The 25620-nt window shown below is 42.3% G+C and overlaps 3 protein-coding genes across 3 annotated transcripts; 2 read left to right on the top strand and 1 right to left on the bottom strand.

The window, feature by feature from the left end:
- Window positions 1-677: 677 nt before the first annotated feature.
- Window positions 678-4660, top strand: nkx2.3 (NK2 homeobox 3). Its single transcript, XM_052079488.1, has 2 exons — window positions 678-1314; window positions 3108-4660. Exons 1-2 carry the CDS (start codon window positions 951-953, stop codon window positions 3755-3757), a joined length of 1014 nt encoding a protein of 337 aa, XP_051935448.1. The 5' UTR covers window positions 678-950; the 3' UTR covers window positions 3758-4660.
- A 5107-nt stretch (window positions 4661-9767) lies between these two features.
- On the bottom strand, window positions 9768-15985 carry slc25a28 (solute carrier family 25 member 28). The gene is made up of 4 exons (XM_052079402.1): window positions 15452-15985; window positions 12493-12721; window positions 11890-11946; window positions 9768-11250 (listed from the first exon to the last, which is right to left on the bottom strand). Exons 1-4 carry the CDS (start codon window positions 15791-15793, stop codon window positions 10700-10702), a joined length of 1179 nt encoding a protein of 392 aa, XP_051935362.1. The 5' UTR covers window positions 15794-15985; the 3' UTR covers window positions 9768-10699.
- Window positions 15986-20110: 4125 nt separating this feature from the next.
- pyroxd2 (pyridine nucleotide-disulphide oxidoreductase domain 2) lies at window positions 20111-24782 on the top strand. The gene is made up of 16 exons (XM_052079466.1): window positions 20111-20266; window positions 20584-20603; window positions 20759-20852; window positions 20964-21037; window positions 21112-21267; window positions 21356-21509; window positions 21613-21674; window positions 21756-21853; window positions 22051-22192; window positions 22281-22415; window positions 22509-22581; window positions 22849-23002; window positions 23087-23238; window positions 23630-23736; window positions 23907-24027; window positions 24099-24782. The coding sequence occupies exons 1-16, from the start codon at window positions 20137-20139 to the stop codon at window positions 24167-24169; spliced, it is 1743 nt and encodes a 580-aa protein (XP_051935426.1). The 5' UTR covers window positions 20111-20136; the 3' UTR covers window positions 24170-24782.
- Window positions 24783-25620: the final 838 nt, after the last annotated feature.

Genomic DNA, 25620 nt, shown 5'->3' with positions numbered 1-25620 from the left:
TTCATACTAAATCAGTTCAATTCAATATTGTTAATGTCTTCATCTTGAGGCAGAATAAATTTCAAGTTAATATTGATAAGTTGTAAATAGACGTTTTAAGTCTAAAATTTATTCTTGGACATCCTTTTCTGGAGTATTTCATATGCCGTCTACGAGTTGTTATCTTATCCATTACAGCCAAGACAGGAAACAAAGATATGCCTAATCTAAAGTGGTAATGGGACTATTTGGATGGAGGGGGTTGTCATTCAGCACATGATAAATACTTTTTCAACTTTTTTGATAAATAATTAACGAGGTGGGTGCGTTTTCTCAGTTCAGGTACACCCTGAACTGGTTGCCAGCCAATCGCGGGGCACACATTGACAAACATTTGCCCTTTAGGACAATTTACAGTGTTCCATTTGAACTCAATCACTATTGAAGTTCAGTTGGGGGTTTTCCCCCCTTTGTTCACGGTATTACAGGCCCTTACAATAATAGATATAGTTTTTAAGAAGTGAACGATCTGCTTTTTTCAACGCCAAGAGCAACTGTATTTAAAATGCTGATCGTGGTCGTGGCACATGGTGAGCAAATGTATTATTTCCGAATCCCTGTTTTATAGTATATCGCATCACTTTCAATCGGGAGGGTTTTTTTCTAATGGGGTTAGTGATCACAAAAGATCGCAAGAGAGAGAGAGAGGGGCTGGATCTCTATCAGTCCCTTCAAGCTGAGGACAGCATCTTGGCTCATCCAACTCTTTCTCTCTTATACGTTGAGCCAACCAAACGGGATCGACGCCCCCTCCACCTCTTTTCCCACCTCGCCCTGCAGTCATCGACGTGCAGCCGAAGGAGAGGGATGTCCCTACAGACCGTCTTGTTTTGAAACAAGACAAAAATACACCTTTACGCACGGAGCTTTCTATTTGGACGCATAAATATTTTTTTCTACCGGTGGACACCATGCTTCCCAGTCCGGTTATAACATCCTCCAGCACGCCTTTTTCAGTCAAGGACATCTTGAAGTTGGAGCTGCAACAACAATCGCAAGAATTTCAGTTCATCTCGTGCCTTTCGGGTCTGTCCGGCGCGCTCCCGCTGCAGACCGGGACTCTCCAAGCCCACTCGCCGCCCTCCTGCATGTTGGCCCGCAGGGACAGCCCGAGTCCAATCAGTTCGGAGAGCGACGAGAGAATGTCGTATCTCGGGGCGCTCGCCGGACCCGATCGGCTGCACGCGGAGTCCGGGTTGGAGATGTTCGGGAACCCGGCGCATATTCACACAGTGGACCTGGAACTGGAGACCGAGCAGGAAGACCGAGACGACAGTGAGTGCAACCATACAACTATTGAATCTATTCGTTAGTGAGCATTCGTGTCAACTTTTTTTTCATAACGGGCAAAGCACATTCTCGAATTCTGTTTCTCTGTGGTTAATCAAATATGATCCAAAGAGTGACACACCTAATACACATGTACGTGCTGTTCACAGATGGGGAAAAATAACGCGACCTTATTCTTGAATTGTGGTAAACGCACGAGAGCTCACACAAGAATTGGGTTTAAAAAAAAGTCACTTTTGACAGCTCGATTGATTGACACTTTCACAGAGGTATATTCAGGTAACCTGTTTTTCTCTCTTTTTTTGCATCTGCGCTGCATCATAATGACAGAAAATGTATCTAATATTTCGCCTTTGAAATCAATCAGACGGTGAACAATCGTGCACGTTTATTCGATCGTCGTGATCATATTTTCGGGGTTTATGAAAGGAACGTGAGAAGCACCTGCGCCCTGGCACCACTGCAAACCACAACCGCGATAGTGAAGATATATTTTACAGTAAACCCTCACAACTGGGCACCATCTTTTGTGTTATATCTCACCAAATGATTTAAGTATAATGAAGTGACCACGTGAGTAACATTTGTCAACTCAACACTTTAATATTTACACATAGATTTTGTTTTAAATTCATGGACATTGGAGTCAACTAGTACGAAACTTTCACCTGACAGCCAAGGAGAGAGCGATTTCATCATATATAAGTGCTGAATCTGAAGTTTTGTTTGACATAAGTATGCCTGACAAGAAACGACTTCATGTTGTGATAATTGTATAAATGAAAATGTATTTTCTTTTGACCCAAGTTTTATGTCAAATATAATATAATCACGTTTTAATATGATTTGAATTTGAAATATTTAATATTAAAAAGTCCGAATGTACGTCTCAAGGAAATGTACAATAAAAGCATCCCACGTAGAATAATGACATTTTAAATAACATTTCGAATTTCTAAAAATATAAGCTTACATTTGCATAATTTTGTATGAAATAAATACAATATACGCATCATGCGGCATAAAAATGACGTTTTCAATCAGATTTAGATTTTTACATCAATATTCTGAACCATTCCAGTCATGTAAGCGTCGTGATTATATTTAAATTTTTAATATTTGTTTTTTATCATTATTGGGAATAGGGTGGAGAGATGGTCGACTGGCTATCACGTCCGCCTCATAGTGCAGAGATGTAGGGTTCGATTCCGACCTGTATGGAGATTGCATGTTCTCCCCGGGCCTGTGTGGGTTTTCTCCGGGTACTCCGGTTTCCTCCCACACTCTAAAGTCTAAATTGTCCCGAGGTGCGTTCGTGAGCTCGAATGGATGTTCGTCTCTATATGCCCTGCCATTGGCTGGTAACCCGTGTATGCCCCCCCCACCCCCTCGCCAATTGCCTGAAGAGCTGGGACAGGCTCCAGCACGCCCGCGACCCGTGCGAGGATAAACGGATTAGAAAATGGCTGGATGATCGAAAAACATGTTCTTAGTTGTCATATTTTTTTTTCTACTGAATGTATCTCGCGAGAAATAATCTAATTTTATAGTTTTAAATTTATACTTAAATATTCTGTAAAAATAGAAAAATGTTGCAATTTTTTATGCTAAACATTTTAAGCACAGACAGACAGACAGATGGATAGATAGATAGGTCACATTTTTAATGTCAATGTTTTGCATTTAATTAATGCTCGGTGTGAAAATCGATGGAGTCATTTACTGCATATGAATGTCGCGGAAAATTGGATTTCAAATTTTCTTGTGTCGTCACGCAGAGGTCGGCGTTGCGTCGCGGGGCGAGGAGACCGACAAGCCGCCCGGCAAGCAGCAGCGGACCAGAAGGAAGCCCCGGGTGCTCTTCTCTCAGACTCAAGTGTTCGAGCTGGAGCGCCGCTTCAAGCGGCAGCGTTACCTGTCCGCCCCGGAGAGAGAGCACCTGGCCGGTTCGCTCAAGCTCACGCCCACGCAGGTGAAGATCTGGTTCCAGAACCGCAGGTACAAATGCAAGAGACAACGGCAGGATAAGACATTGGAGTTGGCCGGACATCACCACCACCATCACCATCATCACCCGCCGGGACCACCGCCTCCTCCGCCGCCGCCAAGGAGGGTGGCCGTGCCGGTGCTGGTACGGGACGGCAGGCCTTGTTTGACTGGATCGCCTACTTATAACACTTCCTACTCAGCGGTGGGAGCTCCGAGCGCGTACGGCTACAACGGCTACCCGGCCTACAGCTACAACAACTCGGTGTACACCAACACTTACTCTTGTAGTTTACCTGCTCTACCGGCCTCCAACAGCGCCGCAAACGCCTTCATGAACATGAATTTGGGACCTTTAGGCGCGCAGACGCAGACCCAGTCCGCGCAGGGGGCGGTGGTCCCTCCGTGCCAGGGAACTCTGCAGGGGATCAGGGCGTGGTAATGCACCTTTGGACGCACAGCTCGGATGTACAGTACCTTTTGGGAATGATGACTGTATTCTGAATGGAGTGCAACCGAAATGTAAAGGTTTGACTGAAATAAATGCAGTCGCCTTTTTATGCAGTGTGGACAAAACCTTTACTGAACGTTGTCTATGAAGTTGCTGTACAGCTAAAGTCCGAATTGAACGCTTTACGCAGTGAATTGCCACAAGAGAGGATGTTGATCTTGAGGCAGCATCTTTTGGATATTTTTATTTTTTATTGTGATATATAGGCTAAACATTGTTTATCCTTCACAACATGCACGTGACACATTTTTTTGTCGGTGAATTAACGGAGCAGTTGTATTTATGGCTGTTTACGCCCACATAGTTCAATAAACTGATAATGATATATATGAAATCATAAAATGAGGACAGTGGAATTCATTTCTGAATTTTGTTTTGAAGGTGTGTAAGTGTGTATTGGAAATGCTCAACACGCATTTTTTTATTTATTGCAGCAAACGTTTGCGAACAGATTTTCATTATTGATCAATCACAAATTTACCTTTAACGCAATGAAATATCAGCAAAAGAAACTTAGACTTTCTCCTACTCGTTTCTTTTCATTAAGAAAAAAATCATACAAATATTTTCTGAAGCTGGGCACTCACACACACTGGGAAATGCACATTCAAACCAGGCCTACACCTAAAACCTTTTGCTTAATTTTCATTTTGCATTGTATTTATAATGATCATTTAACCATCTAATACAAACGTGTTATTATTATATTTACTTATTCAAAACGTTTTATTTTTTCCTTACGTTCTTCACTTATTGGCTGCATGACTGGCTGCCTGATTGTAGGTGTCCGGATGATTTTGACGACATTTTTAGTGCAGGTGCTTGCAATAAAGTTCAGACGCAAAATCCTTGGGCCATCATTATTTGTGAATTTTCAGAAATGCTATATTGACCATCCCACAAACCCATTCAATTTCAATACGAGGAAAATTCAGCGGCAATACAAGTGTGACTTTTTTATTTAGCCATATTTCAATTATGTAGCATGGAGTAAAACCCATAACCCAATGTCAGTTAAATTAAGTTAACGAAAAAAACAATGTAAAAAAAATTGAAGCGAGATCTATGAAAACGGCAATTTTAGTGCCCGTGTTGTCCGAAGACTTTCGACAGTCACGTGTGTACTTAAAAAAAAGCCTTGAGCTATCTTTTTTTTTTTAAGTGACACTAACCTTTAAATAGTATTAGTGTCTTTCCTGTGAGAACGTTCCAAGGAGTATTTGCTGAGACGAGAACCAGAAACTTGGAGAATGTACTTCCGGTCAGGATTCACAGATGGACATTAACCAGACAACCTCACAAGATGCATTAAGAAAATCGAAATAAAATGATGGTTCAACATATGGTTCCGCGTATTAACCCACATACTCCTCCAATAGCTGATTGGGACGTCCACGCGCGTTGTGTTAATTAGAGTCCATTACGTGGATCTCCTCCTCCTTGCAAGCTGTCACTAATGGAGGCGAATGACAACATAAACAGAGCGTTTGTCTCCATGATGGACACTCACTTCCCCCTGGTCCCAGCGTTCGCCGTGCACAGCGGTGCTATAGTGTAAATAGAGCTGGCGACAGGACGGCGGTGCCTGAGGACGCAGGCCGGACGACGGTAGAGTGCAGCGATCGCTATCTGCATGCCTCCAAAGATAGCAGAGCTCATCGGAGTGAGGTGGCGTCCTCCGGACAAAAGGCTCCCATGGCAACCGCTCCAAATACTTAAAACACACACACACACAGGAGCACTTCATTAGGGCTGAGGGAGCTTTTACCTATCAGGGGTCATTTTATTAAGTCCTGAGATGGCCATTTAGTCAGTAGCTCTGTGCAAAATGTCACATCTTTTAACAAAAGAAAGAATGCCCCTTTTATCCCATACTGTATGTATTTGATACTATTACCCTTATTTATGTTAGTAAAACAGTTGCAGCATAACACACACACACACGCACAAACTCATATTTCAATATTACATGTAGCTACACTGTTAACCCGAATTAGTTAGCAGAACTAAAAAAAATGAGGTTTTGAGTTGGTGAACTCAAAAGTTCTAGTTCTCTGAACTTCAATGTTTCGATTAAGTCCAACTTGTATTTTTTGATATAGTTACTCAAAAGTTTTCAGTTAGAGCAACTCAATTTTTCTATGTTACTTATAAATGTTAGTTTTCAAAACTTAATTTATGAAGTTAGCAGAACAAGCTCTAAGTCTTAGAAATAAGTACACAAACACAATTTTAGGTTAAGAAAACCCAAATATTTATTTGTGTTGTAACTGTGTTGGTACACTATTACACAGTACATCCATATTATACTTCTAAAATTGCACTCAGTGTGTACATAAATTTATTAGCATATTTGTACGTGTAATCAAAAATGTTGTATATTTATCTGCCGGTCGGGTCAATATTTGAAACTATTTTATTATCTTTATTCTTCTTCAATGTGTATTATCACTATTATGCATACATGGTATGCAGATGTGTTACACACTGAACGTATGGATTGTACTTCATTATTGTATTGAAATATATCACCATCAATATTATACATCCCACTCTGCCCTCGTTGCACAGAAGTTACTGTGGCATAATTAGATTGTATGTATTACTTGTACCCACATGCAAAATTTTCTAACTTGAATTTGAACATTTTCTGTTCAATGGCTTCGACTTGGTCAGGTCACTGTGCTCTAAATATTTAAATAATTTTTTAAAATGCATTTATATGAAATGCCCGTGCTAATGTGGCTGCAACATTTAAAGAAGGTTTGTGTGAAACAAATACTTGATGTTTCCGACTGCAGATTGCAGGTGTTCCAATTGGTCCTCAGCAGATAGGAGGCGGGGCTCTGGATAAACAGAGGTTCGTGGTTGAATCCTGCTGGTTTGACTTAATCTCATGTGAATACAGTTTCACCCAGGAAAATCTTTAGGCTAGTTCCAGAAACATTTAGCAGATAACATCAGTACACTAGGGAATGTAAACATTTACAGTGAAACCTCAAGACCTCTACACTTAACTATATTACCGCCCCTATGGGGACGTCACATCCATCACAAGGCAAGCAAACCATCGCTGCGGCCTCTCCTATTTCTCCAACAGATGACTCCTTTCCACACAATTTGAAGCGATATAACCAAGACTCTTTCTTGTCTGTGCCATCAAGACAAATCACAATTGTATGAACAAACAGATGAATATCATGAAACAACCTTTCTGCATCTCCAGCTTTTGCTGTTCAACCGATTGAAAGAATTCAGAGTCACCAAGGCAGAACAAAAGTAAACACACGGATGTCTAGGTTGTGTTTGTCTGAGGGGTCAAATGGGACAACAAGTCTCCAAAAGCTCCAAAGTACTCTTCAAAGCAAGCAGAAATGACCAATCGAAATGTTTGAATGGGGATGAAACGTTCACCCGTTTGAAGGGACTGACTGATAAACTGGCAATTCAGACCCAATTTCCTGTCCTGTACTCCCACATTCTGTGCCTCAATTGAATTGACCTTTTAAAAAAATCTTTGAAAAGGTGTGACGGCATGACTAGCCACAAGCCACATTTTGCTCTAACAATGAAAAAAAAAGGTTTGGAAGGTTGCCTGGGACTCCTAGTTGTAAAAGGGACCCCATCAGGAAATGTGATTCTGCTAAAAATAAATGCAATAAATAAACCTAGACTTAATTTGATTTTAAGACCATTCATTAATCTGACCACTTTTGTTTTTTTAATGTATCAGGGCGTACCTACCAAGTTAGAGGGATCAGGCAGCACCCGTCAAACCACTTCAGACGTGAAAAAGTGTCCAAAATTGGACCCCTGGCAGCCTGTTGTGGATTTGTGAAAGACCTGAACCCACATGGAGCCAAATTTGACTTGAGGACAACAAATAGCAGAAGATGGATTCCAACATAAGTGGGATTTTAATACTTGGGTCCAACTTGGGGCGATGGTATTTGGAAATGTTTTAGCATTTTAAGTGGGAAAAGACCCCGTGACAGCAAAGACAGGCCACTCAAAACTTGCGAATGTATGTCATATTTGTGGTCTTTCGGGCCTTTGATTGATAGTTTTGTCCACTCTCCTGGCCCTCATGTCTACACTCTACACAGCGGTGCTTGAAAAATGGAGCCTGAGGATTTTTGTCATTTTTGGGCTCCGACCAGAGCTTCAGATGTGGGTTTAGCGGTTTTCCTAACTCTCTTTGCTGATTGAGTAGAACAGAATCACAACCACCCCGGAAGTTCGACATTGAAACGCAATTGTGCTGAATACCTGAAAAAAATGTCTCAATGTTTGAAGGAAGACTATGCCTGACAAAAAATGTCCCTAGCAAAGTTTTGTGTTACATGTATGAACTGCTTTTCTTTCTTTTTTTTTTTTTTTTTAATTTTCAGGGTATAGAGACAAAATGGGAGTCAATAAGGGTGCAAAGGTGTCATCAGAGCAGTTAGAAGTGACAAGAACTGGAAGGCACAGCAGCTCAGCTAATTTGACGGAGGACAGCTTCCTTTTCAAGATCAAGTTCTAAAGGGCACGGAGGTCTGTTTCCTCTTCAGTGTCCCTGACTGCACCTGTGTTGCACACACACGCACACACACTGCACTTGGCACACGAGCGTGGACGTACACAGGAGCTGCAAGCTGGATCTTAAATTCCAGTCTCGAAGTGTTCCAATGAAGATTTAATGACTTGGCGCACATTTTCAAAGAGAAAAGAAGCATGGGTGTGAGTGGGAGAGAAAGTGGTGGACACCTGCCTTCATCCAGAACATTGGTGCAATGTTACACATGCTCCCAAGGGTTCACACTCCTGGAGGCCAATATTACAGAAATGTGTGAAATGGGGGGGGGGGGATAATCTTTTGATGAAACTGGAGAACCCTTTGGTTATAACTTTTTTTTTTAAATAATATGGCACAGTATAGGTCAAGGAGGCCAGTCAAGGAAGAACCGAAACAGAGGAAGAGATTCATATTCTAAAATTGCCTTAGCGTGTGTGTGTGTGAGTGAAAATATGAACACATCCACAGGTGCTCGCTCTCAGGGATTTTGAGGGGAGGGTTGAATTTCCAAAACACAGGCTCGCAAGCGTCCACAAGGGAGTGTGTGTAAGTCCATCTGACAGCCCTTTGTCAACACTTGGGACTTTTTCAATGAAGATACAGTACATAAATGTGTGTGTATGTGTGTGTGTGTGTGTGCGTTTCGATGAAAAAAAAAAAAAGCATGGCTTTAGATTACATGAGACACCAGGCCGCATTGGAAATTTGACAAGGTATTTGTCAAAATCTTCTTAAATTGTGTATTGCACTGTAAATATAATTACATACCAGCTACACTGAGGACTTAAAAGCAGCCTTCAGCCTCAGGAAATATCGCTCTGGCTGAACAGCCTCAAAAGAGGCCTCGGCATTCATTTCTAACCAAGTCTGGTTGACGCTCTGGCATACAAAGGACAACTTGATCAATGACATGAGCTAGCACCATATTTTTACCCAGCGTGACAACACAGTAATTGGTATTTTCCTTAATACCTGACAATTTATATTCTATGATAATCTAAAATAATTGCCATGGCCAATTTGAGTCTGTCAGCCAGTCTGTCTTGTATGATTGCATAGTTCCCTTCATCCCTCGACATTTGTGTACTTGCTGAGTTTCGCTTCGTTTCTTTGTACTGAAGACATACTTCATCATGCACCATTTGTCAAATTCCACAGCTTTGTCTTGTTCATTGTTTTTTTTTCTTTATGCACGTGTAGTTTCAGTCTTTGGGTGAAAGTGCACCTGCACTAGGGAAGACTAAACAACTTTACCTGTCAAACTAAAATGAAACATCACTTTGATGTCCCACAGGAATCTTTCTATATCACACTTGTAAAGTTTCAATGCATCCTTGTTTGACCATAGAGCTAAAGCATTAAAAAAAAAAATAGCAACCAAAATGATTTGGGATGATTTATGAGCACTGTCCACAGCTCACAATTTATTATTTCATGATGAGTGCAATTCAGAATCAGTTAGAATGACAGCTTCCATTTACTCAACGTGGGTATGATAGCAACATTTTCCACCATTGCTTATTAAGCTGAAGCTTGGTTTTTGGGGCGCGGCCTATTCAATTCCGTGTAACCCGTACCTTCAAAGAAGAGGACTTTAACACGCACAGTAGTAGCAGTGACAGAAACCAAGATCAGTCTCAGAACAGCCGTCTACGAGACAAGGCAATAATGGTGAATAGCTGACAAATACGAGGGGGTGCCAATGGAAGCGCCACAAAGCAAATTGTGCCAATAGGCGATGGATCACATTTTTATGTGGGAGAAATTGAAAATAAATTAAATATAAGCTTGAGATTTATGCAAAGTCTTGCTATGGATTAAAAAAACAAACAAACAAAGGGCAGGCAAATAAAGGCGGGGGACACAAATCCATCTAATTTCCTCAAAAATATTTCAATGCAGATTTGGTTATAATCATTTAAATGACTGCTTGCAGGATTCCAGTTTCCCCCATAATTTTGAACTGTAAATTTGAAGAATCAATTACAGTACACATTCATGTGCCTGCAAATCCTCTGAACACCAAATTTGAAATATTGGATGTGTTTAAAAAAAAAAGAAGCTGATCCCATAACAAGGTTATTAAAATAACACTACTGCCCTCCTCTGGTGACAACTTGTGGCCTCTACTTGAACGATTCAAATACTGTGACATTTCTTTCACCAAGCAACATAAATCATAATGTGCGTAATCAGCAAACGGCATTTTAAAAGCTCTTTCCAGAAAGGCCTGTCTGGCCAATGGGACAGTGGAGATGGATCTTGGGGTGATTTCAGGTGCTGTGCGTTATAAGCTGGCTTTCACCTCGCGCCTTCTACAACTCCGCCTCCATCTGCTGCGCTCGCCTCTTGTCATGCTGGTGCTTGGTGAGTCCGTACTTGAAGAACTCGTACACAGACCAGCTGATGGCCGTGGAGGGCATCTGGTAGATGACTCTCGCCTGCACTCCCTTGAAGTAGCCCCGCAGGCCGCCCAGCCTGTAAACCGTCCGGAAGGCATGGGCCAGACCCGTGATCTGTCTGTGGGCTCCTTGGTTGGCCGAGAGGGAGCTGAGGGCGAGCGACTCTTGAGTGTTGAGGAGGGTCTTGCACACGTCCAGCGGTGTGGTGGCAGCGGCGGCCAGGGCCCCGGCCAGAGCCCCGGACAGCATGTGGGATGAGGGGTTGTATTGTCTGTGGGGGTTGAGCAGCTCCTGCAGGTATTCGTAAGTCATGAAGTGGAGCGCTTGGAAGGGGACGTTCATAGTCAGCTGCGTGGTGTAGCTGCGGTAGAATGCGCGGGGGCCTTCCTTCTGCCACACAGCACGTATACAGTCCAACGCGCCGCGGTATGGTGAGTTATACATCTGCATGCGCTGCTTCACAACTAGGGAGGACCACAAGGATGTCCGGGGGTGCAGAGGGTTGCGGGAGACGGTTGAAGACCGGGAGGGGGGCGGGGCAAAAAAAAAGAAGAGAGAAGTCAATAACCTCCAGAAAAGTCACTAGTTTCGGCATGTGATCTCAAGAATGTTTGTTTTTCTTCCACAAGCGCTTCTAATTCCCTCACTTCAAAAATTTTGGAGTATTGGAGCGCTCCCAAATTTTCCATGGCGAAAACTAATCGGCGCTAATGAAAATGTAAAACACTCTTTTATTCACAGTAGTCTCCACTACTTTCACATGTTGCAAACAGTGCAACGGATCTGTTAAAGAGTGAGGGAACACGCAATTTAACACACACTATTTGGGATCTTAATAGGGCTGAAGAATTTTGAAGAACAAATCAAATTGCAATTTAATATCTGATTATCCTTTCAAGGCCCTCTTTCGCTGATTACCGGTACATTTTTTTTAAAACAAACAAATCTTTATCAGCATTTTTAACAATTGATCCCACGCCAACAACTGTTCCTTTATGTGATAAATCATCAAATGATATCACAGAATTTTGAGGTTTTGCTCATAGAAGAATGACATGAAAGTTTAAAAAACAAAACACACCAAAAAAAAAATAGTCCTGTACCTTCTGATGGGTTCATGGCTGCATCGTGAAGCAGCGTGGCCACACATCCGGCTGCTCCTGCAATTAACACGACTCAGACATTAAAATGATCTCAACTAACTGGGGAGCATTCACAAGGCTGACTGGCTGCTGGAAGGAAATTCGAAAATATCAATCGGGAACCTTCGCTAATTAACAAACAGCATTGTTTTGCATGACTCAGCAAGTTGTCTGGTCATGAGTGACATCTAGTGGACAACAGTGTTCATTGATACATTCGAAGGAAAAAAATAGAAGTGAGGAGTTATTTGGAGGGGAGAAAGAGGACTTACCCAGCCTCCCAATACTCTGGAAAGAGGGGAGAGAGACAATAGGGAACACATAGAAAAAGTAACAATAGCATTCAGTATAAGGATCGCCACGCACGGGAATTGAGTCAAATCTAGCTGGAATTTAGCGACTGACAACTGTTGCAATGAAAATGTTTTGTCCAATCAGATGCTAGCGTGTTATTGCATGTACTATTGAGCCTAGATCGCAAAGGGACTTGGGTATAAAACATCAGTATAGTTATGTATCAGCATATAACACGGCCCATTTGTAAAATCGTTAAGTTTTTGGTACCATTAGCCAAATGGCTGTTAGCGCCGGGGTGGATCACATCACTCAGAGTCTTTTTGAGTTTCTCATAGCTGGCAAAGTACAGGGCATGGGCAGGCCCCGCCCCGATGGCGGTTACGTTCAGGCCTCTCATTGGCCGCCACGCTCCCTCCGTTGCCACGATACGGCGGAGGGCATCCATCACGTTCCGGTAACGGGCGGCCGGGTCAGGCTGGAGGCTCTGCATTCTTGTCTGGCGAGGAATCAAAATGGGGCAAAGTCAACAATTGCAAAGCAATGAAAGAGCCTCGTGAGCAAATAATGGTTGGAATAGGGCGTGTGGAGCGTGTCGGTATACATGCATTAGTGAATAGAAGGAAGCGCGAAGTTACAAGATCCGAGGTCACAAGGACACAGAGTATATCCTGCCTGTGTTCCCATTGACCCGAGATCGCAACTTTCTTTGTGTCCGCAAATGTAAACAGCGATAAATTAATCTACGACCGAGTCAATCATGCACTCCCGAGTATAAAATATAAAAGTTGCAAATGGGAAACGAGCAGTGACATAATCCCCCTAACGGCAGCGTTCCGGCTGAACGGACAATCTTCTAACTGACCTCTGGTCTGTGTACACATGCAGGGGGCTTGGGCAAAGAATAAACACGGCCTCGTGAGACCTTGTGTCATCAAGAATGCAGGGCTAACCGAGCTAGGCAACGCTGCACACATTGGCACAGTGAGTGAGACGTGTGGCGTGTTCTCGGTTTACAGTGGATCCCAAATGGCGAGCAATGAACTTGTTTGTTTAAGAATATCAGGGGTCAATGACCTTTTTAAAACTGAGAGCTACTTGGGCACTGATTAATGCAAAGGGATAACGCACTTCTAAACTCACAATTTTGCTCAATTTACCTTGAATCATCTTATTAATTATATTACTCCATGACAAGACACTAATCGTTTTCCCAATTTCTCACAATGATTTAACATGTTATAAAATATCAATAAGAAGCGGTTTAATTCTATCTCTACGCTCACTTCCTAGAAAATCACAATGTCCCATCTATTGTTGGGCCACCATTTGTACAACAGGCTCACAAGCTACTCATGTGGTCCATTAGGGGCTAACTGGCGCCCGTGGGCGCCATGCTGGTGATCCCTGTCATGTGTCATAGGAAGGCATGCTCGATTACCACCAGACTTCATGTTTAATTTGATTATTTTATATTTATGGCCTGGGTAATGTTTTCCATACAATTTTTCTCTGTAATTATCAGTTCACGGCTACTTTAGCGTATACCGACGGCAAAGCAGGATGACACTTTACAATGTAGATTAATGCTGAGTGTGACAATAACAAACGAGTTTTTAAAGGCAAGTTAATTAAATATTCAGGAATTGTCAAGGGAGGAGCCTGATTTCGAGCAATATATGGCGAGGTTCCAAAAAACACAAGGTGTTCACAAAATTTCAAAAAAGGTTCAACATTTACTGCAAGTACCTGGTTCCGTCTAAGTCAGGAATATGAATCAAATGAAAAATGATGAATGTGTTAACTGAATAAATGTGACACTGTATTGTGAGAGGGGTTGAGGAGAATCAAACTCCTCTTTTACCTTTCACTCATTATGACAAATACTGGTCATGTCTAAAAACGATATGACAGATACACAGACAAACAGACAGATAGATAGATGATCAATAGATCTATCTTTCTGTCGGAATCTAGCTAGGTAGCACCTCAAAAAGGACAACAATAAACATGAGCGCCGACTCAGTCTGCGCAGGCTGACTACAGAAGACTACAGGTGTTCAAGACGTGAATGAAGGGTGGGTGTGTGAGCTGCTTTTCAGTATGACACAGGCAGCTGGATGTCCAAAGCTTATTTTGTGTCATCTCTCCAATGCAATGATCAAGAGCAACTGACAGACCTTGAGGTCAAAAGGTCTGGACTCCCCCACCAATATAACAAACACTGCGATTGCAAAAGTGTCCTCAGTGTGCAAATGGGAATAAAAGACTGCCCTATAACCCTGCTGTGTTGGTTGACAGAGTTTAACACTCATTTATCTTGAGTGTGTGACGAGTACAAGTGAAATGTTACAGGCTGTTCTAAGAAATTTAATATTTGTGTTTTATCTACTGGATAAATGATCAAAATGTAATAATTCAGTACTTGCCAAACTGTTGCCACTTAATGTATAAGATGATAAATAACAATTATAACCACTGACCTCGTATTCAAGAGATGAACTTAGAATAGAATGTGTTTTTTTTCTCTTTCTCCTTTCTTCTTTCTACATACATTCCTGCTGCTGGAGGCTGTAAATTTCCCCAGTGTGGGACGAATAAAGGATATCTTATCTTATCTTATCTTATACCAATGAACCCGGAACCATTGTTAAAAAATATTTCACTCGCCTTGATGATACGTAACTTTTGAATGATATTGATAGTATCTAAATTTTTACTTATGCTTCTGTGTATCTACATGTTGATTTGTTTACATTGTCTATCCTATTCGTCTATTCCTTGGACGTAGTGTGCAAATAAAGCTGGTTGATTGATTGGTAGCTCTGTGGCTCAGGCATCGCTGGCAAACCAACTGTTGACTCGTGTTAAGCAACTTTTTCAAAATTCCGTTTCCCTCCAAATAAACGCCTAAACATTGGTTACGAAACAGGCTAATCGAGGTTTTTAAATTGAATTTCGAGCAAATGAGACGCCTAATGGGGGACTGTGTTCAAAAGCTGGCTAATATGAAAAGGTACCTAACGAGCTAACGTTGGGTAACTGGTTCAGATTAGCATGCGTTACCTAGGAGAAGCTAACCGCTGACCTTGTGCTCAGATCTGACGAGGGTTTGGGTTAGCATAGGAGGCTAACGAGCTATGCTAACGGCAACGGAATTCGATCAACATGCATTCCGCAGAAATAGATTACATTGTGTAACTGGTTATCTGCCACCGAGCTTGGCTACCTTGACACAATCGACGGGGAACATGAGGCAGTGCTCCATGATCCCGGCCACGGCTCCGGCCAACATGTGCGTGCTCGTTGAGGCTCCCTGTGGCAAGCCCTCGTAGTCTGGTTCAGTGTCATCTCTTTGATCCTGTGCATTGCGGGTGAAGTCAACAGTCTGTAGTTCCGTCTCGCCTCCAATCCTCGGCGACAGGCTACCCACGATACTTTCCGATACTCCCAAGAACCTGCCCCCCAGCCATCGAACTTCTGCCCCGGCTGATGCGCCAGCAACCCCGGGATCGTTGCCTGCAGACTCCGCTGTCATCCGACGCCTCCTTACAAATCCATCCGCTTCCATGAGAAACCGAGCGACTGGAGGAAGAGGGCTGTTCGGGTACGCACAAATGTCTTAAAATGTAGAACTCGGCTCCGAAGTTTTGCATTCCCTTAGGTGGGTTCAGCAGCTCCTTGCACCGCTACAGCATTCCCACCCGCGTCGTTGCTTCCCAGCCGCAGCCAAGCAAGGCCGCGGAAGGACGAAAGCACACGGAAACACGCCACAGCCCGAAGGTTGAGGATGATTGGCTTCGAGAGGCATGACCTCCGCGCGCTATTGGCTGAAAGACCCATCATTCAAAATGTTCACCGCAAGGCCCCCAGGTTAAGGAACGGTTTGTGAACGTCTGTTTTGACTTGTTTGTCATTGGTCTGTGCGTTTCTACCCATGCGTTTATCTACTTTACATGTCGTTTTGTTATATTGGTATGCTGAAAAAATGTTAAAAGGTAATGAACCATCATACAATGTTTTTTGCAGTCGATGTGACGTAATTGTCAGATCATCAGTTGGGAGCGTTTGTGTGCTTAAAAACAGTCAGTCTGGAAGACAGACCCTTAGAACATAGGTATCAAACTCAGGTCCTGGAGGGCCGCTGTCCTGCATGTTTTCCAAGTCTCTCTGTTGCAACACACCTGATTCAAATGATCAGATCATCAGCAAGCGCTGCCGAAGCCTGACATTGAACCTGTTCATTTGAATCAGGTGTGTTGCAACAGGGAGACTTGGAAAACATGCAGGACAGTGGCCCTCCAGGACCTGAGTTTGACACCTATGCCTTAGAAGTTCTTATTTAAATGTGAGCTCCACCAATGCAATTACATGAAGATACGATATTTATATGTATTTATGTCCTTTGTTAGTTTATAGTCACCCAGGCTGGTCTTTGTCAAGCTGTCAGCATAGACCATGTGATTCAAGTTCAGTGTTTATTTAGTTTGTTGCCCTTCCTTGTTTTCACTTCAGTATTCTGCTTGTTCAAAGTTTTGGCAGGATGCTTGTTTGTTCAACCTGCTTCCCATTATTTTGCTTCAGTCATTTACAGGGAAACGCAAGTCAAGTCAACAGTATTTATAGTGCACTTTCAAAGAGCCATCTCCGCATACAAAGTGCTGTACATGGAGCGATTTAACATGCACAATAAACAGTAAGACAAATCGGTAATAAAGGCGGTAGAAAGCACCAAACAGTAAAATCAAGAACAAATCTAAGTCATGCTGAGTCGAACGCCAAAGAATACAAGTGAGTTTTGAGGAGGGCTTTGAAGATGGACAAAATCACTGGTGGTAATTTAAATGTGACTTGAAATGGTGCGACATTTCTTATCATGAAGCAGTAGAATCCTTGGGCTAATCAGCGAAGAAAAGTGCTCTTCTTTTAAAATGATATATACATGGCAAGGGATTTGAATTCAGTTTCTGACTTTCCTGTGTGGAGTTTACATATGAATTTGGGTGAATTTGTTTGTGTCTAACAATGACTGTCTTAGGTCATTATTTTGAGAAAGTGATGATATAATGAAGTGTATTTCATTTATTTTTTTCTGTGAAATAAAGTGCTCTTTCATTATTAGAGTAGTCTGTTGCTGATTTGAATGATTACGGCTTCATATAACTCTATGATATAATTAAGAATACTTCAAGATGTCAGTCCATTGACTGCAGGCCATCTGTTTCTCAGCCTGGAGGGAAAGAAGTTCTTCTTCCTCCCCGGCAAGGAATGCTTTTGTGTTTTGTTGTGGTACTGTAATAATAACATAATTTAATTTTCTTTCTTAATGCCTTAGAGAGCCTGAGCAGCCTGGAGTGTTGAATTTCTGCCGACAAAGGGGAATGAAGTGTTAATTTCTGCTTACAAGAACAAAAACTCCCGCTTGTGATCTTATTACGGACGTCCGCAGACGTTCCTTAAAAGAAAACCAAAGCGTTCAACCTGTCAGGATAATTTCACTTGCCTGCCCTAATACGCCAAGGGAGAAGGGTGGTGGCTCGGGGGAGAAATCCTAGAACGCCCCCAAGACCTCATTTTACTCCCTCAGTCAACAGAATGCACCATCTAAGCAACCAAGAAGAATTATTTTACACTTATGTAAGCAAAATACAATCCAGAATTCCCCATTATGAGGAATAGATTACATGGTAATGTGCTGTTGTTAGGGTCTCAAGTAAAACTATTCCTTCCTCATACCCTTGTGATCTTCTCCCTGTGGACTGATGATAATGATGATGATGATCTATGGCTTTTCACCCAGGCCAATCTTCAGCAGGAGTAATGTCTAAAGAGCTCCTCTCATCACTCTCATGACAATTAACCAGGTCAAGTACAGCACAAGAGAAGTCCAAAATACAAACCTTCTCTTTCAGTACCATGAACAAGCGTCGTATATTCCAGCATTATGTACGCTGCTCTCAATAATCGCGCTGTTACCTCTGAATGTTTGTGGCAACGCATCTTCTGTCTATGCATTGATATGATTGTATCGTATTTATTGATGATCTGACTGCCGACAAAAGCAGTGGGAGGAGTTCTGAATTGTTTTAGGCAAAAATCTGCTCATAATCAGCAGAATGTTTCAGAATTCATGGGAAGGCGCTTCATATTACATATGGACAATGATCCATATCCGACTGCGAAAACATCCAATGTTTTGTTTTAAGCCGAGAAGTGCAAATCTATGCAATGGCCAAGTCAATCTTCTGCCCTGAATCCGAATGAGCTTGCTTTTCACTTAATGAAGACAAAACTCAAGGGAAAATGCCCCAAAGTTATCTGTATTATTGAGCCTCATATAACTGAGAATCATACGGTAATGTGCTCATATCATTATGATATTTTGCCAGTGTTCATGATAGTAAAGCTGATTGTAGGATAACCAATATAGAAAAATCTTCAATCCACCACATCTATTTGAATATTATAAATGAAGAAGGGAACGCATGTTGAAACAGACTTTTGAGCCAAATGCTAAAATCACTACACAATAAAACATATTTTTATGTGCTGCATTGACCGTACATGGATGAGAATGCTGACATTGAGACAGCGACATTATCAACATTTGATGTGGGTGTATTGATGCCATATGGTATGAGATACATTTGTATCAATATTTAATCTCGCCTATATGTATAATAAGCAAGAGAAAGCTGTCAAGTTCACAAGGTACGACATTTCCTCCAAACAATGTCTATCCCTTTAAAATAAAAACACAGTCACCCAATAAATCACTAGATCGCTAAGCCATTTGAACCAGAAGTACACAGTGGCACTAAAACACTTACACTGTCACTCAGATGAATTTGAATGTTGCAAATATGTTCCCTGCAGTATTCAATACTTCAGTACTTGGTGACAGTTTGTTTAATCCATTGTCCCACAATGCGGTGCACGTCTATGTCCTGCTCTCTGCCCTTCCTCATGAAAGTAATTTACTATAATTACATGGCAAATTGCATCAATTTTTGCAGTGGTGTATATTTACAGGCGGCCCGGTAGTCAAGTGGTTAGCGCGTGGACCTCACAGTGCAGAGGTACTGGGTTCAATTCCAGCTCCGGCCTTCCTGTGTGTAATTTGCATGTTCTCCCTGAGCCTGCATGGGTTTTCTCCGGGTACTCCGGTTTCCTCCCACATTCCAAAAACACGCATGGCAGGCTGATTGAACAGTCCAAATTGTCCCGAGGTACGAGTTTGAGCGCGAATGGTTGTTCGTTTCTGTGTGCCCTGCTATTGGCTGGCAACCAGTTCAGGGTGTGTCCCGAGGTACGAGTTTGAGCGCGAATGGTTGTTCGTTTCTGTGTGCCCTGCTATTGGCTGGCAACCAGTTCAGCGTGTCCCCTGGCTACTGCCCGAAGATAGCTGCGATAGGCTCCAGCCCCCCCCCGCGACCCTAGTGAGGACAATACGGTTCGGAAATGAATGAATGAATGAATGAATGAATGAATGTATATCTACAGTCTATAGAGGGTGTCATATTTTCCCACAATCCCTGGTCAAGCATATTTCAGCAACGGTTTCAATTCAACTTTGGTGATGTTTTGACTCCCTGCATGGAACAACTGCGTCCTCAAGTGGTCAAAGTGGACAACAACAAGCAACGCACGCGACACGCGCGTGCGCGCACACGCACACACACACGCGCACAGTCGCACACACTAAACTTTGTTTTGATTATTAATATTCTAACACAATATTCAGCATTGATTTCTACATGGTGGTTTAGTCTAGGGATAAAAATAAACTTAATGATGTGTCACTTGATAACGAGTAGAATGGGGAATTTTTGAACCGTGTCCAATGTGGCTCGTTTTGTGTACAGTACGTACTCTTTTTTTAGTGGGCGGGACTTGGGATTCTCGACCCTCGCAATGGCTGCTACCTCAACGTGGGCTCGTCGTGGACGGAGATTCGCAACCGTGGTGGGCTCTGTGGTGAAATGCAAAGCCTACACACATACCGGATTCAAATCACACTATGATGCCCTGGTCATTGGTGGAGGTGAGGTCTGAGGAATTTTGGTTTTGTTGGGCTTTGCAACATTTAATGCAACGTTTTTATACAAATCTACAGCAAATGCAATGCACGATTAGTCATTTCTTTTTCAACCTTGTCTTGTGGAAAACAAGCTCTTTGTTTAATGTATGAATGTGTGAACGCTGTGCAAAGTTAAGCTCCAACTTCACTAGTGTGGGCCACTTTAATTTTGGGCTGAATTGAAATGGATTGGAAAACAACTCGTGGAGCTTAATTTTATACACTCGCGATGGTATATGCTAACTTAATTCTGTTCTTCCTTTTTTTTCTTTATGTCACAGGACACAATGGACTGGTGTCAGTGAGTTCACATTTTCCCCATAACACTGTTGTGGCCCTTGTGATTCAGGGTCAAAGGTACTACAGTATTTGTGTGCATGTGTGTGTTCATGTGCGTGCGTGCGTGTGTGTGTGTGTGTGTGTGTGTGTGTGTGTGTGTGTGTCTCTACACGTAAGGCTGCCTACCTTCAAAAGGGAGGTTTACAGACAGCAGTGCTGGAGCGCAGACACGTGCTGGGAGGTGCAGCAGTGACAGAAGAGATCTTTCCCGGTAAGACGCCTCCGTCATCTGTACAGAGGATCCTCGGCTGCATTCTGGATTGTGTAGTGTCCAGTAAGCATACGTTTGGGCTGCGTGAAATACCACTTTTGTGCATTGCAGGTTTCCACTTCTCCAGGTGCTCCTATCTGCTGAGTTTATTACGGCCGCACATTTATGCAGACTTGGAGCTGAAGGTAAACAACGCGGCCTTAAGAAATCGAGCGATACTGTATTTTATTGAACGACCCGGTGTGTCTTGGATTCTCAGAAACATGGGCTGAAAGTGTATATGAGAGATCCAAATGCTTTCACCCCCATGTTGGAGGAAGGGTTAAGAGGTGGCCCACCAAGATCACTTACACTGGGCTCGGATCTTGCTGAGAACCAGAAGGAGATTGGCAAATTTTCCCAGAAAGATGCAAAGGTGATTCAAGCATTATGACGAATGCATGCTTTGTTTTATTTCCATGCCCTACTGCATATGAATCAGCTTGAAACTTCTTTGCAACCAGGCTTTTTCAGACTTTGTTTTGCACCTTGAGAAGCTAGCAGGCGCTATCCACCCACTTCTGGATGCCCCTCCTGTTGACATTCCGGGTGTCACAACTGGCTCATTGAAGAGGAGACTCGCTGCTGCTAAAACACTGAAGCCTGTTGTCAAATGTGGTGTGTGGCATCCCTTGGAAATCCTTTTAAACATAGATGTCACAAAAATGAGTCACCGTTTTGTGTGTGTTTGTGTGCGTGTGTGTGTTTTAAACTATTCTAGGGTTGAAATTAGGTCGAAACATTCCAGAGTTCTACGAAATCATAACAGCGCCAATCAGTAAGGTTTGTCATGATTTATTGATCTGAGTATTTACTGCTGCCTGTAGGTGGCGTCATAACGCAGCTCATGTTTTCTCGTGGTAGATCCTTAATCGATGGTTTGAGTCGGAGCCCCTGAAAGCTACTCTGGCTACGGATGGTGTGATTGGAGCCATGACCAGTCCCAGCAATCCTGGCAGTGGGTGAGACAACATACTGTATTAACGAAATGGACACGCCCCAAAAGTTGGAGAGTTTGGAGATGAGGACAAGTGTGGTCGATTAAGGAATGGCAAGAGGGTCCTATTTTACTTGTTTGGGTTTCCTTTGGCTCTTCTTATAAACAGTGTATGATCCAATCGAGCCACTCTGAAAGGAATTTTACACGTACATGTTGTAGGTATGTGCTCTTACATCACGTGATGGGAGAGTTGGAGAAGGCGAAAGGTGCCTGGGGTTACGTTGAAGGCGGCATGGGAGGCGTGTCTAAGGCTTTAGCCAACGCCGCCCGATCTTATGGCGCAGACATATTCACCCAAAAGGTAACCTTTAATGACACAAAGGCATTCGCCACTCAGGCCAATGTGTCACGACTGCATAATTATCTCCAACTGTGATCTTTTCTTGCAGGATGTAGAACATGTTCTTGTTGACTCGGATGGTGCTGCGAGGGGAGTTGTGCTGAAGGATGGCACAGAGATTCACAGTAGAATTGTACTTTCAAATGCGACCCCTTATGTCACGTTCAAGAACCTCATGCCACAGGTTGAAAAAAAAAATATTAAAAATTAGCAATAATAATGTCTGCACAAGATGGGTTTTTTTTCAATTTCCTGTTTTTTTTAAACATTTTTATAGGGTGCCCTCTCTGCAGAGTTCTTGAAAGCTGTCGATCAGATCGATTATACCTCACCTGTCACCAAGATCAATGGTAAATAATATTTGCGTCTTTTAAAATGCAACTGTCAAATCGACTGTAAATTAAAATAACATTTTAATAATGTATCGCTCTTGTCCAAATATTGAGTTTTCAATTATTGAAACAGACAAATGAAGGCAATGTCACATTGCTTGCTAATTCAACAGAGGCTTCATTCCATGCCATGTCAGCCCTTGCTGGCTCCACACGGTTTTAAGAGTGACTTTTCCCTTTTCTTTTTTTCACCCCCACAACCCTCTTCTACCTTTTTATTAATAGTGGCAGTGGACAAGCTGCCAAATTTTCTGGCAGCTCCCACACCAGACAATAAACCAGGACCTCACCATCAGTGCTCCATTCACATCAACTGTGAGAGTGTCGACATACTGGAGGCGGCTTATACGGAAGCCATGAATGGACGTCCCTCAACAAGGCAACCTGTCTCATTATTTCACCAATACCCTGAAATGACACATGCCAAGCAGTCAAATCAGTTTTTCTTGTGTTTTGTCCTTAGGCCTATGATCGAGATGACCATCCCGTCTGTATTGGACCCCACATTGGCGCCCCCTGGCAGTCATGTGGTGTCAATGTTCACACAGTTCACCCCCTTCCACATCGAGGACAGAGAGTGGACTGAAAAGGACAGAGAGGCCTTTGCAGATAATGGTTCGAAGTACTGGCAAAAAATTCACCACACAAATCAAAGTAGTGTCTGTCATATACAGTATATATGTCACTCAATTTCCTCAAATTGTCCTCACTTAACTGCCTAGGTTTGATGAAATTATTCAAATCAGTCATTAGTTTGAGGTTTATTTTGGAAAAAGGGAGTAAAATGAATTTGTTTGTTATATGTATGAAGTTTGTGAGTGACAGATTAATTAGAGGGTTGGCTCCATTAGTTGTAATTCAGTCTGCCACTGTAACCACTGTCATTTTCGAATGCGCCCTACAGAGGTATTCTTCCTGTCACTCATAGTAATATTATTTGAACTGGAACCTGTTTTAGTCTAATCTTATTAAGTTATTAAAATGCATCTATGTTTGTTTCATTCAGTATTTGACTGGGTGGAGAAATACGCCCCTGGATTTAAACAGTCTGTGGTGGGCAGGGACATCCTAACCCCGCCTGACCTGGAGCGTATTTTTGGGCTCACCGGAGGGGTAAACACTTGTGATTTGTTTGACACGGGCAACTGTTCAAACACGCCAATGTAGTTAAATGTCATTCGACTCTGCATCGAGTCAGCATATTTGCTCCTTTACTGTACTCACAAAGTGGATACTGTTGATTTTATGCCAAAAGCACAGAAAATCTCATCTCTGCTTGACAGAATATCTTTCATGGATCAATGTCACTAGACCAGCTGTACCTAGCACGACCATTGCCCTCTCTCTCAGACTACCGTACACCAATTAAAGGCCTGTATCTTTGTGGCAGTGGCAGTCATCCAGGTTTGCTTAGAACACTCAAGTGACTGCTGTCAGATTCCCAAAATATTCACGCAACATAATTTTTTTTTTAGGTGGAGGTGTGATGGGGTCTCCTGGCTGGAATGCTGCACTGACTGCCATGGCTGACCTGAAACACCACTGACAAACTATTACAATGTGCAGTAAAAACACTCCAGGCACTCCTATCTGATTAGGTGCTATGCCATGCACACTTTTTCATACAAAGCTAAATCATTAACACATAGTTCGCACGACTGACAAGACGCCTCGCTAATCTTGAAAATCCATGTATGATTGACGGACATTATAATTGCATCCAACTACATTGCATTTTTTTAACACCAAAACTTCTTAACATCAGCTGGTATATACTGCCAATGTGTTTATCATTAAAATTTAGATTTGCCCCACCCTCCCTCAAAAAAAAAACAAAAAAAACTGTGAATAGGTGAATCTGTGTATGCCAAACTGAGTATCCCGGGGTCCATTGTAATTTTAATTGTGTATTAATGCTACTGGACACTAGTGGGGAAAAAAGTGAAATCATTTCATGTGGGATAGTGTAATATTGCCACACACAAATAAATATGTTTTTAAAATGTCATATGGATGTACCGGTACTCTATATATATAATGCATGCTCAATACTATAAAATGAAAACTAGTACCAACATCATTTCTCATCATTGCCAAAACATGTGCGTCTGTTGCGTTTTTAATGTGAAATCAAGTAAATAAAGCTGAATTGAATTTTACTAGCACTTGTCCTTATTACATGTAAAACATGGAGGCAGCAAATATTCAGGTTGGTTACATGCCAGGCTGATTTTCTTTCTGAGTGGTTCAGCTTGCCTGACCACTTGTTGCCAGACAGATTTAATAGTGCTCAATCTTTTTTTTACCAGGAGGTCATTTCTCCCAGTTAAAAGTAACTGGACAAACTATGACACACACTTTGCAATAGAAAAGAGAGGCTGTTCCAGGGTCTTCAAGTAGAATAATTCAAGGTTCCACTGAGAGTTGATCTCAGATCACTGGATCCAAAGCCCAGAGTGCTGCCCATCACACCATGGAAACCATGAGGTTTGTCCTGTGTGTCCACTTGTGCCCTCTTCCTGAAAGAAACACGAAAGCTGGATGAACTAAAATTCAGTTTGAAAGGTAAAAGCACCCCTGCGAATCTTGTGAGGATAAAGCGGATCAGAAAATGGATGGATGGATGGATGGAGGTAAAAGCACACCACCATAATATACTGGTTATAATTCACATTTCCATTTGAAATGTTTGCTGTGTGGATGTAGACTGTATTTGATTATGGACTATACTTGACGTTTGAACTCACGCTAGAGTTCTAACCATGACACCATGGAACCATAACCAATGACCGATTTTGACAACGATATGCCCGATTCAGCCCATCAGGTCTGCCAAGTCTAATAAAGAGCAATGTGTAGTAGTATTGATTAATAGACACAACCGCATCACGAGGATGTATTCACTTGGAAAGAAAGAAGAAAGGGCAGTATCTGCAGGATCTGGTGAGAATTATTATTATTTTGGCAACGTGTATTCCAAAATGTGATCTTATCAAA

The sequence above is a fragment of the Hippocampus zosterae genome, chromosome 11 (assembly GCF_025434085.1).
Source record: "Hippocampus zosterae strain Florida chromosome 11, ASM2543408v3, whole genome shotgun sequence".
Taxonomy (NCBI): Eukaryota; Metazoa; Chordata; class Actinopteri; order Syngnathiformes; family Syngnathidae; genus Hippocampus; species Hippocampus zosterae.
Note: the sequence above shows the minus strand (reverse complement) of the source record. Positions and strands in the feature narration are given on the sequence as shown.